Below are 15,376 nucleotides of genomic sequence, written 5' to 3' on the forward strand. Positions count from 1 at the left end.
TATTACATCAGGTTGCCCAGACTCCATCCAACCTGGCCTTGAGCCCCTCCAGGGAGGGCTCATCCACAGCTTCTCTGGGCAACCAGTGCCATTGTCTCAGTGCCTGATACTTAAAAACTTTTTCTAACCTTTTCTAACCAAAGTCTATACTCTTTAAGTTTAAAAGGTCCTACCACTATCTTCCTGTTCAAATAGTCTCTCTCCAGCTTTTCTTTAGGTCCTGGAAGGCTACTATAAAGTGTCCCCAAAGCCTTATCTTCTCCAGACCTATGACCATCTTCATGGCCCTCCTCTGGACCCTCTCCAACAGCTCTATGTCTTTCTTGTGCTGTGGCTTCTGATCTTAGATTCCACATGGGGCCTCACAAGGACAGACTAGAGGAAAACAATCACCTACCTCACCCTGCTGGCCACTCCTCTTTTGATGCAGCTCAGGATCCAGTTGGCCTTCCAGGACATGCTGTTGGCTTGCATCAGGCTTTTCATGCACTAGAACTCCCATGTCCTTTTCCTCAGGGCTGCTCTCAATGAGCTCCCCCAGTCTGTTCCTTATTTACCATATAGTCCATCTTTCAAATCTGTACCTCCCCAGTATAGAGGTAACGATATGATGGGAACCATGGGCCTTCCAGGACTCCAGGTAGATGGTATCTGTTGGCCTTCCCTTTTTGGCTATTGCAGTCAATCCATCATAGAAGGACACTAGATTGGATTATGGCTTTTTGCTGATGAGTTTGTGAGTCCTCCATTAGTATTTCAGGACATTAAGCCAAGGTTGAAACAAGTCAACTTTGTGCAACATACCACATTACACAAAATTATTATTTCTAGTCCATAAATTCTGCATCAGAAATATTATCTGCTGAATATTTCTACTGGAGTGAAAACTAGTAGGTAGCACAGTAAAATACCCTTTAAAATATTGGCCAATTTTCAAGGAACTGAATTTATTTTCCCACCACTTTTTCCTCATGTAACTACAGCCTACTGACTATGTTTGACATTCTTAATTACAATTATAGAAAGAGTTAAGAAGTTATATCATGTTCAATAGCTTCAAGCAGTTTCTTGATATGTGGTTCATGCTGTAGGCTTGGCACCTTTTTTGACTGAATTTTTGACTTTCCAAAACTGCTTGTGGTGTTCAAGGGTAGTTAAAATATGCTGCTGTTACACACTGGGAGTGAAGATGCTGGAGATGTTTGGCTGTGTCTCCCTCTGTGGTCTGACAGTTCCTGAGCTTCACCCTTCTCAGGTTCTGATTTGATCAGTAACACAGCATGCCTTCATGCCTCTCTATTTTGGCAAGGTTTAGATTAGCACAGCTGTCGAGCTGTCCTTTTTCTTTTAGCCAAGATCAGGAGGGAAGGGTGTGTTAAGTACACCTTATGTATACATATCTCAAAGCTTCAAAAACAAAGGTCTGCAGGAAACCTAGAGAAAAGAGATTGGTCAAATACGTAGCAGTGAATACAAAATTCAGTGATTCAGCAGACCAAATATTTCCTGTTAGTTTTTCTTGCAGCATAAAAGTACATAGTGGGATTTAGCCTTTTGTTTACCTGTACCTCATTTATTTTACAGCCACTCTGCTGCACAGCTGTATTTGCCCCTAGCTACCAAAGAATCATTTGGTGCAGTTTTTCTGAAGGAGGCCATAGGGTTTCCAGTTCTTTTTAATCTTTAAAATTTTTGCATTTGATAGAAATGTCTTTAATGTATGTGCTGAGCATGATTCTATCAATGTGATAGCAGGGCACATCCAAAAGGGAAAACATCAGTGTGGCAAATTATCTGCCATACGTAAAGCAACACAATCCAGAGTCCATCTCAAGGCTGAAAATCAAGCTTGTTTGCAAAAGTATGCTTTTTGGAAATTCATATTGTACAACTTATATAAATAAAGCCTGAAATCATGTGATCCAGGCAAACTATCCTTGTGCAGTTCCAATGACTCTGAGTGTGATAAACACATACATTGTTAATGTGTAAAGCATGGTTTAAGCAGTATATATGTGAGTATTGTGTGTGTTTTTTAAGCTGTGATCCAGCAAACCACATGTTTGTGCTAGTGGACTCTGTGTTCTCATCAGCAAAACAGCTGGGTCTAAAAGATGGACTGAGTTTTCCTCTTTATTTGCATCATGCACAAAATTAATATCTTGCTGGAGGTAGTCAGAAAAAAATTCTCTGTATTAGATCTGTTTACATTTTTACTTTTTGAGTCTTTGCACATACAAATACTTAGAAAAATAATCCCACATTTTGGATATATGAGGTGAAAATGAGCCCTCATGATACAACTCACCTCTGAAACAAATGTGAGTCATTTGTGTTCTACTTTAGACAAACTAAAGAAAGCATCATCTCACAATAATATTGCTAAGAACTGTCTGCTGTGATGTGAATTGTTCTGAATGTTTCAAACAGCTGCAATTAAATTGTTTTTTTCCAAAATGAAGGAAAAATACATGAATTCTTTTTAGCATTTTTATGTAAATTTTCTGTTTATAATATGTTCTGGCACACTTGTGCTTTCTGGTAGCAATACTTCCTTCAGCTTTCTTAAATTGAGAAGTCTATCCCAATAGTCCTTGTAATCAGAGGAAAGAGAGAGGTGCCTCCTGATGTGTGTAAGCTGTGTGGGATGACTCATAGTATTAAATGTTCATATCTTCCCATTGACTGCAGAGAGAACCTAGATGACTCACTTGGATTAGATAGTCAATGACTAGACAACTAAGCGAGAAGAGTTTAATAAGGCCGTAAGGTTTCATTTCCATTAATAAATAAAACAGGATGGGTGTCTGTTTTTTGGCCATGAATCCAACTGATATAGTATGCATCTGGATGGCTAACATCTTCCTGCCCAAAACAAGGTGACCTTTCCCCATTCCCTCAGCTCTGAATGATCTCATCCTTGTTTAGTTTGGGCAACAGTAGTGCTCAAGTCCATGCACAGGACATTTCTAGGTTATAAGTATAACCTAGTCTCAGTTATTACTACTCATATTTTGTGTTTTGTTTTATTTTTTTTTATGCTATTTTATTTATGATTATTTTTGAGTACTTTTAGTGATCCAGAAACTGATAAACAGGAAAAAATCTCAATTTTAGAAAGGAAAATATTGTGCACTGCTTCCTGATGTTGTGAGATAAACTATTTATCTTCCCTGCTAGGTAAAATCGTAATTTATTCTGAAATATAATAGATGGTGACAGTGCTGCTGCAGTGGCAAGATGCCACACTGCTCCTTGCTTCAAGAAGACAGTGGGAAGATTCTACCAAAGAGAACTTCCCAGACACACTGTGCATGTATTAAGTGTGTCATGTTCTGTATACAAGGGAGCAAGAATTAGTTTGGTTTTCTTTTTCACAGAAAAGTGAACAATTAACGGTACGTTTATGCATTCAAAACACTCAATAGCAGAGTGTCTATCAGGGAAAAATATTCCATAGATGGCAAAGGTCATGAATTTATTGATGGAGGATAGGAGGGGAGGCTGGGTACACTACATGTGCTGCAAAATTATGCACATTTCAGCTTTCCCATAACTCTTTCAATCTTGATTTTCCTTGTAGCCATGAACAAAGAGAAGCTTGAAAAAACAACTGGGCTGAGAATTCTGCAGACTGGCGTGGGGGAGGTAAGTGGTTTGGAGGCATTTTACACTCTCAAAAACATTTTAATTGTTACTTTTTTTTGTTTGTTTTGGGAGGGGAGTTCTTTTTTGTTGTTGTTATTGTTTGGTTTTAATGAAATCCTGGAGCTCATGAGCGTTTGTGAGCTACCAGTCTGGTAGTGCTAAGGGCCTTTTTATGATACAGTTACATCTGTCAAAATACAATCTGCTGCACAAATAGCACTGTATCCCACAGAGAAAAAATACCATCCTTACGAGGAAAGTGCAGCTGGCTTTAAGAAATGCAGTTTTTTGCTTTGTTGTATCACAGAAAGAAAATCCCCAAAGATGAGCACAGCAACTGAAGTCATCATGCGCAGCGACTGAAGTCGTTGCATTATTCCCCTTAGTTTTGATGGAGTACTATCTTATCTAGATCAATGAAAGTTTAAATCTGGGGTAAAGAGTCTTCAGATGTTAGAGAGAATCTGTCAGTGAATGGCTTGCATATTTTGGATGTAACTCGAAATATAAATAAAACATGTGTTTGTTATTATGGTGATATCACTAAGCAAAAACTCCACTAAGCAGTTCATCATTTATTAATAAAGATGATGCTATCTGCTAAGGACATTGTATGAACTACAGTTGATTGCTAATTCTCGTGCTAATTTTGTGTACACAGTTATCTTTTTTTTCCCTTTTCATTTAAGTAATTTTGCTAGTGGTGAATACTCACAGAGCTAAACAAATAGCTTTTTCTAGTGATTACATTATTCTCAGTATTAAGGACAATGAATAGCTTGTAATATACTGAAGAAATTTTAAAGTTTTGTTGTTGTTGTTGTTTTTTAACTGATTTTCGTTTTTATAACATTTCTGGGTTTTATCAGCTCATGCCTAAAAAGTTACCTTGCCATGATTTTTGAGGTTCTTTGCATAACTTTATTCATATTACAAGTCCCGGTCCTGAAGAGGTATCAGCAGTGGTGCTCAGTGAGAGTCTCAGGGTCAAAGCTGCAGGAATTTGATCTTTGATAAAAACATAGGTAACGACATCAGAAAATGAAAGCCAGCATCTCTCCTTCACTGACTCGGATTTAACTAGTTGAGATTTTCAAGGATGTGTAAACTCAAGAGCTGGGAGGGCTATCCTGCAGGAGAAATGTGCATCTCATGCTGTGTCCTGACTTCAGGCCAGAGGAAAGCTTGTGTTTGTGCTATCCCAGAACTTCTTTTCTGGTAAATAACAGGAGAATCAGGACTGGCACACACTGTGGCAGCCACATGCAGTACAAGTTTTTACTCAGAATTTGACAGTATTCTGCATGCTGATGAAATATCTCCATGTATTTTACCCAGTTCCAATAAGTGAGTGAATTCCAGCTGGCTTCAAGGTCAGCTGGAAAAGCAAAATCTCCAGTTTCTGTTCAGCCCACTTCTCTTCAAGCACTTACTGTTAAATAAATTGTTGTCTTAGATGTGGTCAGTGGACAAAGAAAGTACTTTTGGATGTTTGAAATGTGAGACATTGTCCCCTGTCATATACACCATTGGTCCATGCTGTAATAATAAGGTTGCTGTAACTACAGTAGTCTAAGTATGTACTGGAACCAAAGCCTCAAGGAGCTCCTCTATGTTTTTAAGGCCAGCTAATAAAACTAGGACAAATGGACAAGTTCTTTTGTTTGAGATCTCATCTGATTCTTGAGCTTAGTAAAAGTCATCACTCTTGACTGTAGACCTCACCTCTTGAATATTTGGGCTATCATAATGAAAAACGAATGGTGATACTATGTGGCTTAACAAAGACTTTCACAGAAGCTTGTGTTGTACACTCTGCCAAATACGTATTTTGATAGGGCCAAAAAAGTGAAAATGAATTAACCAAAGGGAAGAAGATACTTGAAGACTAATATATTCCAGGTTACATTTGAAATATGGTGATCAGCAGTGAAAGATCCCAGTGGTTTGGAACATTCAGGTGCTGAATGAACATTTATTTAGCTGCTTACTTATTTCTTTGGTTATGAATTCTCCCAGCTCTGTATATTCCTGTTTGACTTTTCAGCCATGATTCTGTACATAATTAGTACAATTCTGCAGTCTCACCTACATGAAAAATAATGGGATGCAGTAAGCAAGTTGTTTCTTTGTTGACAGAGTATGAAATTTAGTTTATTTCCGGTTAAATCTAACTTTGTTAATCTGCTTCTAGTGTTTGTTCTTGACTCACCCTATTATTTAACAGCATCAAAATACCAAAATACATATTTTAACATTGTGGAAGAATCTTCTGTTGAGTAAGAAGTTCTTCAGCTTCACACTGTAGGAATTTTTTATACGTAGCATTGTTTATATTCAATGCTAACTGTTAATCAAAATCATGATGCTCAAAAGTATTTAGAATAAATTTTGGTTTCAGAATGAGAAATGGCCTTTTTGTTTGTATAGCAGGTCAGATTCTTGACAAAATTAATGGATATAAAATCTTCACTTGCGGGACTGTAAAATAAAAGGAATTGATTTTGTATGGCGAGTTTCATATCTGAAATAGCTCAAGAGAAAAATAGTTGTGATACTGGTGGCAAATGGAACAGCTGTGTAAACAAATGCAAGAAGAGTTCTAAAGCTCAGCAATAATTCATGTGTTCCTCTGGACAGCCTTGGTCTGTGATTAACAGGATTTGTGCCACAGTAGGAAACGTGCAGACACTGGGCATTGGATGTGGTGGAAGGAAACTGTCATTTCTGTGCAGAAAAGAAATGCCTCTCAGAGCTCCTCAGTCCCTTCCCCTCCCCCCCCTCTCTTTAAAGAAAAGCATTTCATAAGCAACAATACCAGAGTCACAGTCCCTGGAGCAGTTCAAGAACTGTGGAGATGTGGCACTGAGGGACGTGGTTACTGGGCATGGTGGGGATGGACCAGATGATCTTTGTGGTCTTTTCCGGCCTTAAAGATTCTATAATTCTGTGATCATCATACAAAAGATTTACACAGCTTCAGTGAGTCTTTTTGATACAGCTGAAGTTAACTGCATTGTGTCAGTTTAGAGTAGGTTCTGGCTCTTCTTCAGCAGAATTAAAAATGAGTTCCTTATCTGTAGGAAAAGCTGTTAACATGTCAAAACGTTGGCTTAAAAGCTCTGTGCATTCTATTATAAGATCTGAGTGATATATATATTTCTATATATTTCTCCCTCTTTGGAGATCTTCAAAAGCCATCTGGATGTGGTCCTGGGCAACCTGTTCTACATTGCCCCATTTGAGCAGAGCGTGAACCAGATAGACCCAAAGGTCCCTTTCAACCTCACCTACTGTGTGATTCTATGATATAGAGCAAAGCATTGCTTGGAAATTAGCAGAGCTTTTAGGTCATTGTGGAACAACAGACCTTTAGTGCTGTTTGTGCAGCAAGTCTGCTTCAGCATCTAACACTTGCTGGTCGAATATTTAGTGTTTTAGGGATCTGAAGAGTTAGACTGAAATTTGATGTACTGTGTATCACTCTTAAAGAGCTAATTATTTTGTCACCCAACTCATTTATAAGGTGGCTGTTACACCAGAAAACCAGGAATAACTGCTGTAGAGAAAAATAGCCCTGATAAAGAAGTACTGCAGAAGTATGCGTTGCTGTGGTACTAACTCACTCTGACACTGTATTTGATGAGACATTTATGTTCTATTTGGAGTTTACCAACACCTGTAACAACCCTGAAATTCCTAAATGGTAGCCCTGCAGGGTTTGAGTCATTGTCATGCGTGATGTCAATGCTTCATGAATTCATTATGAGCTTCTCACACTTTCATGCTTATTCAGGTAAGATGAAGCTGACTTTAAAGTATTTTATTTCGATCTTCCCCACACAGAGTAAATCTCTCCAACCCTAATTTCACCTTCAGGTGTTCAAGAACCTCCTATAGTTAGCGTATGTAAGACCATGAATGTAAGTGTTGTGGTATGCATGTGTTTGCAACACCATAGGAGGCATGGTACTGGTAAAAAGAAATTAACCACAGGACCTGTAACTCCATTCTCCTGTCTCCCAACTTAGAATCATAGAATCGTTTAAGTTGAAAACGGTTGAGAATATCTACAAGATCTCAGAGAGATCATTTAGTTCATGGTCACGTGGATTAAGAACTTCTTTACCAGAGCACAGCTCTGCTTGATTCCTACTGAGCTCAGGATTCATCAAGGTTGGGATTCCCAGTCTTTTGCTGACGTCACTTCAGGGGCTAAACTGGAATTACTTCCAAATCCTTCAGGAATTTAATTACTTCTCTTTCTTTAGGCACTTTTAAATTATCACGAAAAAAAAGTATTTTTTAGTTTGATGCCACTCCGAGCTTGACTGTGACAAAAGTTTCTGTTCAAGGCCAGTTCCAGTTCAAGAAAATTTCAAGCAATGGTTCAAGTGCATGGGCTAATAACTGCTTACGACCTCTTTTGGCTGAAAGACAATTTCAAAATAACAAGTCAGGGTTTCCAGTGGCTCAAGAAAGCGTAATAATTGAAATCAGTTTACTGGGTTAGGAGTGTCATTTGAATAATAAATTATTTGAATTAGGGCCCAAAATAAATGAAGATAATGGCACTGCCTCTGTCCTGAAGCAGTAGAACAGGAACCATGATGTAATACATTATTTTAAATGAACACAAAATAAACTCATCATTGGAATTAAAAATGAAAAATGTTTTTGTAGAATACAAATCATGTTTCTCATAGTATGACTGACGTAAGAATTAGAATATTTTTCTAAACCAAGTGGAAGTAACCCAAAATATATGTAGAAATGAACGCTTCACTATCTCTATAGATGTTCTAAAATAGAGATAAAATAGGACTTATAGATATTTTGATAGGTCTAGAATTATGTTGATCTTACATACAGAGATGTTTCTTCACTGAATAAAAGCACTCTGCAAGTGAAAACTTTACTTTATGGAATGTAACCTTAAGTCTATATTGACAAACAGGAAAAAATAATAAATGAAAAACTGTAAGGCATACTATCTTAGGAATATTCTTGGTGAATACACAGGAAGAGTTATTTTATTCTTCACCCCTCCCCAGTTACAGATTCTCCGTCACCCTTAAAAAGTCATAGATTATGTATTAAATAGAATGTTAATAATAATATGCAACTTTTATGGAGTCTTACTGACAGTGAATAATATTACTATTGCAGTTTAGTGAATATACATGTATAGTAAAGTGATACTAATCAGAAGTTGATCATAAAGCAGCATTTAAAAATAATGCTTCAGGGGCTTTAATGAATAAAGCTAAACAGAACATTAAATTTCTCCAAAGAGAATGATGGAGATCTATGACTCATTTATTTAAGATCTTGTATGTTTTTGCAAAATGCATTTTAACTAATATTTAGAGATAATGTTAATGCTATTTATTAACTATTCATTATGGTACATAGCCCACTAGAGGGCTGCTTTTCAAACAAATTGCATCCAGAGTATTAATAAGCAGCAAAATAAAAATGAAACAAAAAAAAAAGCATCACATATAAATATGCATCATATATATATATATATATATATATATAGTCATGATTTTGTTGGATTCCTTCTGTAACTTCATGATACATGCAGAACACTCACAAACGGTATAAATCATGGCTCGAACTCTGCAAACATTTATCATGTGCTTAGCTTTATGTATACAGTCAGACTTCCCTTCTAATCTACTAGTAAGTTGAAATAGATGCCTGTATGCCACTGAGAGTGTCTGCTGTCACGTGTCGCACCAACTCTGGCTGTGGAGGGGCAAAATTCCAATGTTTATCCCTTGTATTTGGTTTGAATATTGCATAGCAAAGGTATTTTGACATCTGAGTGACAGGTCACAGCGTCAGTTTGGAAATCAGGTGTCAGTAGTAATTTCTTTCCTTGTGCTCTGATTGTGACAACGCCCTCCACCTTCTTTGCAAATTTGCAAAGAACACGACAAGAAAATGAGGAGATAATAATGTTAAGAAAAATATAACAAACCCGATTTTCAGAGACAACTCTCAGTGTATATTGATTTATGTTTTCCTCCTGAAATACTGTAAAAAGCACAAGTATTCAAGTGTCATGTTGGTTCATGAATTCCTTTACAGTAGCACTATGTGATTTAAAGGAGCAGGAGTGCCAAGTGATGTGACAGTTGCTATGGCAACTGCAGCAATTCAATTTTTATTCAGTATCATGTAAAATGAAACAAGATCCTGTTTGCCTTGTGGCTTCAGGAACTTATGCATCCTACCAGTGTCATTTCTTTTTGTTTCTTTTAACAGTTTCCTTTAAAAAATAGCGTGTTTGTTTTAAGGGTTTGTCTAGTTTTTAGGCCGTGTCACACCACTGTTTTTAAAGCAGAGTGTTCCTTAAAAACCATTCCAGAAACAAGGTTTATATGCTAGCACTGAATACATGAGCAAACTGCAGAGTAACTCTGCTTAAAATCAATGTTATTATCTACCCTATGATTTGATAGCCTGCATTTGATGTATTCATAAAGAATAGATGTGAGATCTTTACATAGAAAGCCGTGCTTGTTTGTAGTAGATATCTTACTGATTCATGAAATCCAGCATCCTCCCCCTACCAGCAGCTGGTTCTTTGTGACTCAAAGGGAAAAAAAGAAATCAGTGTTGTGATGGGATGGCTGGCGGAGCTGCACGTGAAGGTGAAATTCTGCTTGGCTGTCTGAGGTTTGGATGATAGAGCTGATCAGGTATTTTGGGAAGGGAGATTCTGCCATCTCTTGAGGCTAGTGCTGGATCAGGACTGGAACACGTAGACTTTCAGCAATCACAAACAGAGATTTTGTAATTTGTGTCGTGGAAGAGGTGGTGGATCCCATTCCCTAACCATCTCTCCAGTAATCCTAGAGGGTGGGCAGTCCTAGAGAGCAGCAAAAGTCCCCCTCCAAGTCCAAAGTCTAAGCAAGCTTCAAGGATTAAGTCATGTTTTCATTAGAATTAAAGTTTGAATTGCAGTCATTGACACTGAGTTTTTTTCTAGACTCTAGAATCACAGTGCCATTTATTGTGTTTTCTCTTAGTACCAGGCTGTAAAACGTAAGAACCAATGTCCTTTCTATGAAGACTGAAGCTCTGTAGCACATTCTCATTCATTCTTCCCATCCCTCTTTTACCTTGTGTCCATCACTACGTGTCTGCCCTTAGAGGCAATGTTGCTGTAGTGTTGCTGTGCACGCATCACTTCAGCATCCTTCAGAATGCAAAGCATTACGTAATGCACATATGAAATAAACTGTAATCAGAATATTTTTAAGAGGTCCTGAATTTAAGTATAAGGCATTCTATTGTATTACTTCTGTAAAAAACTAGATTCTGTTTCTATTTTTCATTGTATTACCAAGGTTTTTTATTTTTTTTCTGATGAAATAGCTTAGAGATTTAGTTAGGCAGATGTTTGTGTTGCTTTGAATAAGCATAAGTTTTGGCTTTTTTGCATTTTGGCAGATATCAAAGTGAATTGTTGTGGGTTTTTTTTTGTTGTTTTTTTTTTTCTTAGTGTTGCAAATTCACTGAATTTGTAACCCAGAGCTTTTGTAGAAACATTAAGCACTGTAATGGCTCATGAGCTGCAGAACATCACAGGTCTTTCTGTTTTCAGTATGACACAGTCTCTCATTGGGGTTGCTGGATGTTAGGCACAGGCATTGAGGAGATAACTGACCCTTTATTGCTCTGTACTGCATTAGCAGTAAAATGCCCACATCAGTGAGAAATTGTGTGTGCCTGTGTACTGCACACCAAGACCCGGACTGATGGGGTGTGAGCACGGCATTTTGGCATAGAAGAAAACAACTTCTGGGTCAGCATGACTGCTTTTAGCACGATTAATAGATCTATGATAGAACCATTTTTTCAGTGTGAGCTGCAGATATCAAGTGCTTGAGAATCAGAACTTGTGACAAAGAAAAGGGATGTGATTCTATGCCGTCGAAAAATGACCTGGTCCATTAATGCCTGAGGGTCACTGCGGCTGGCAACGGTTCAGAGTGAACTTTGCTCAGCAAAAGGATGTCATTCTGTGAACCACTTCTCTCTCCTGCTCTTTACCTTTTGCAGGTAGAGCAATGGCTTCATTTTACAAACATCAGTGCTGTTTTTATGATCCTAATTTCACTTCATTGTTTATCTGTTAATTTACAGATCTTTACTAAGTGAATGCAAACAAATCCTGGTCCTCAAAGCTCCGCTAATGCACAATGTTCAAATTTTAATTTGCAGTCTATTTTAGATTATGGTGATGAAAAACAATATTTAATCCCTTGTTAACACATGAATAAGCGGAAACTGTCATTTCCCACCAAACAATAACGGGATTATCTCAAGAACTGTCAGTTTATGTGAAAACATTATGTTGCCCAAATTTTCATAAAAATTAGCAATGGGTAATATTCAAGATCAGAGCAATGGAAAGAGGGAAATCTGCATTCACGGTAATAAATATTCATATTTGTCTGCTCAGGAGATGAAAATCTAATCAAGGGGCTATTGATGCGCTGGCTTTTTTTTTTTTTTCTTTTTTTCCTAAACCAAGATGTTTCATCTAAATTGGGTTTGATATGGAAATTAGTCTCACTCCAAGTCCTCCAGGCCATGAGCATGCTGGGATAATACTGGAGGTGTCCGGCGCGTCAGATGTTGCTGCTGGCGTCTGCTTTTACAGACAACAAACACAATAAAATAAAATAAAAAATTGACAACATCTCAAGGGTCAACCTCCCCAGCGGCTTAGGGTGTTGGATTGGTTTTTCCCCCTTAAACATTTTAATTTTATCCCAGTTAAATCCCCACTACTGCAGGGTTAAAACTGTGGGCATTTTTTTGCTTTTGTTGACAATTACCATAAATCAGAAGATGCTCTGCATGGAACTTAATGAAATATGTATGATCTAAAAATGGGAAGAAGATAAGTGTGGTGTGTTGCTGTAGGGTTTTGTGTGCATATCTATGTATCTGTGCGTTCATATGCACCACCTGAAGAGCTCACCCTTCTGTCTATTTTGAGTGTTCTGTGCTGAATGGGAGAGTCCGGTAATTAACAGCTGGAGAACAAAATAGGCTCTTTACAGTAAAAAATGTATCACATGAATGAGATGTTTTACAGTTTACCTCAAAAGTGAAAAAGTTGAGTGCTCTCTCGATCAGTTAATATATTCATTTAAAATACTTGTCGTTAAAATGTTCATTAAAACATATTTCTTGATACTGTAGCTTTTGTCTGCACTAGCACTGAAACATTCTCCTCCAGCATTGCCTCCAAACAGCAGTGTTTTTCTTGACATACCTCTTTCTTTTTTACTACTATTCTACAAGTACAGATGGTGTTTTACAGTGGTCTGAACAAGGAAACTCAGTAGTTGTACATAGTTTGTTGTCCTTCCTTGAATTTTCAGGATTTTTTTTGACCTAGCTTTTAAATGAAATATATCATTAAGGTCCTGATCTTCCAAATAACTACACCTACCTGAGCACATCCTTTAGTAGGAGGGTGTTTTATCTTCTTAGGTCTCCTGAGCAGAGTTGTGGGTGCTCCTGGACACTGGCAGTATTGTCTAGCTAATGATCACTCACTGTGTACGCACAGGTAAGGGATGACGCCGTCCTTTTAGAACTCCAAATGCTGTCAGTAAGTTTATTTAACTCCTGGAGACTTTGTCCTACATAAGGTATGGGTGTTTTTTTTTAGATTTCGACCTGGACAGCAGTCATATCAATGGCATTCAGTTGTATTGCCTGAAGTAGGAGAGAGCAGAAAGGAGAAATAAGCAGGGACTGCTCTGAAAGAAAGGATATGCTTGCTGACCAGGGAAGGAGAACAGAAAGAATACAGATATTATTTGTTGAGGATGTTGCATCCTTTTATCTATACCAAATAGAAATAAGGAGATGTACTATTTTGGTATTCCAGTAATTGTGCAATAAATCATTGATAGGTAAGTATAAAGAGCCTGTAGAGATTGGTTTGCATGTTTTGGCAGACCTGATATCTTTTACTGTACAATCTGTGCTGGCATCTTTGTCCAAGATGCTTTTCAGAGACTTTATCTTCCTACTCAACTCCTTTGCCAAGCTTAAAGAAAAAAAAAAGAAATGCATGTGGCATATACAGCTGATAGTTTTTTGGCAGCATACGGGTATCTTGCACACAGGAGCTGGATAGTATAAGGTAGTTCGATATTTCATGGGAAATCCTGAAAGACACCCTGATTATTTATTTATTGCTACATGCATTAGCAAGACATGGGTTTGAGAGTATTTAAGTTCCCTTCTTTTACCCATTTGACCAGAGTGGTGCTCAAACCAGAGCTATCTTTTTTTCTCTTTGCCTTTTCCCAAGACATTAAATTGGCTCTATTAAGCTACTGTTGTCTTCTAGTGCAGACAGTCTGCATTACGATGGGGCAGTACTACTTGATTCAAGTTCTTTATTTGCTTCACCTTCTTACAGACATTGCTACTAATGTTAATGCAAAAAAAAAAAAAAAAAAGAAAAAAGAAAAAAAAGCTTAATTATGGAGAGAACTGGAAATGCTTCATATGCAACAAGTAACTGAGTACAATAGATGAATATTTAGGGTAAAAGATCTAATCCATTATAGTGGCTTTCTACTGAAGCTTGTCTCCAGTAGAGACAATGATGATGATGATGTATTGATTAGAAAAATACTAAGCAACAATACATCTCAATGTAGCATCTGGAGAAAAGCAATACAGTGCTACTTGTGAGCAATATATACAGCACTGAGTACTCAACCAGTAACCTCTACAACCTATCGTAGCTACTTAAGGTCGTGAGTACAGACCTCCACAGTCAACATCAGGTGCTCTGCAGCTCTCAGCTTGGGATACAGATCCCTTTTCTATGCTGCTTCATACTGACTATTGAAGTAGCACAGGCAGTTTAAAGATGGATGCTCTGATTTTCCCCACAAAAAGACCATGCATGCAAATTTCATTCTGTACCAAACTGATATTTCTCTGCACAATTCATTTAATTGGGAAAAAAAAAAAAAAAATCTGAGTTGCTTTGATTTAGAGGGCCATTACAGTAATGCTTTCTAGGCAGGATCGGGATCACACTGGTTATGTTCTCACACACAGACTGACAGGAAAGCCCTGCCTTTGAGCGATCACACATAATCGCTCAAAAAGTCAAGTCTAGAAAAGAAAGGGAATAAACACCGTCACTTTTCATGTTTTAGAAATAATTATGTGAGTTGTAAAGATATGAATTGAAATTGCCCAAACTTGAAAACAAGTCTGTGAGAAATACCAAAGCCCAAACCAGTGCCTGAGCCAGACACTTACCTTCCCTGGCCATTAGTATGCAATTCCAGGAGCATCAGGAAGAAAGCTTATCTTCATACTTGACTTAACAAAATGTTTTAATAATCCTAGCTGTGAAATGCTAGGAGCTGATCTTTGATTTTACAATAAGAGACAAAGTGGCTGAGGTGCAGTATGGTATGTAAATTATATGCAAAGTGTATTGGTATGCAAATTTGAATGCTAAAAGGAAAATCATTCTTCTTTAAACCGGAGGGTTCTTTGACTATGGAAGCCAAAATCTTTGTTAAAAAACAAATTGGCAGGATTTCATTACATTTTTAAACATATTTGTCTCTTAATGCAAAATAATTTCAGATCTTTTCTAAACATTCTCAATTTCTTTGCTGATACCAAGTGTCCCAGCTTGAGCAGTGGGATT

The 15,376-nt window shown here is 37.5% G+C and overlaps 1 protein-coding gene across 3 annotated transcripts in view; it reads left to right on the forward strand.

Moving 5' to 3' along the window:
• Nucleotides 1–15,376, forward strand: part of PTPRN2 (protein tyrosine phosphatase receptor type N2) — a 621,494-nt gene that overhangs the window by 388,635 nt on the left and 217,483 nt on the right. For all 3 annotated transcript variants that reach the window (XM_031615965.2, XM_031615966.2, XM_031615967.2), the window contains exon 12: nucleotides 3,584–3,648. In XM_031615965.2, the coding sequence (XP_031471825.2) occupies nucleotides 3,584–3,648 (65 nt within the window). The remainder of the gene's footprint in view (nucleotides 1–3,583; nucleotides 3,649–15,376) is intronic.

The sequence above is a fragment of the Phasianus colchicus genome, chromosome 6 (assembly GCF_987193195.1).
Source record: "Phasianus colchicus chromosome 6, bPhaCol1.hap1.1, whole genome shotgun sequence".
NCBI classification, from domain to species: Eukaryota; Metazoa; Chordata; class Aves; order Galliformes; family Phasianidae; genus Phasianus; species Phasianus colchicus.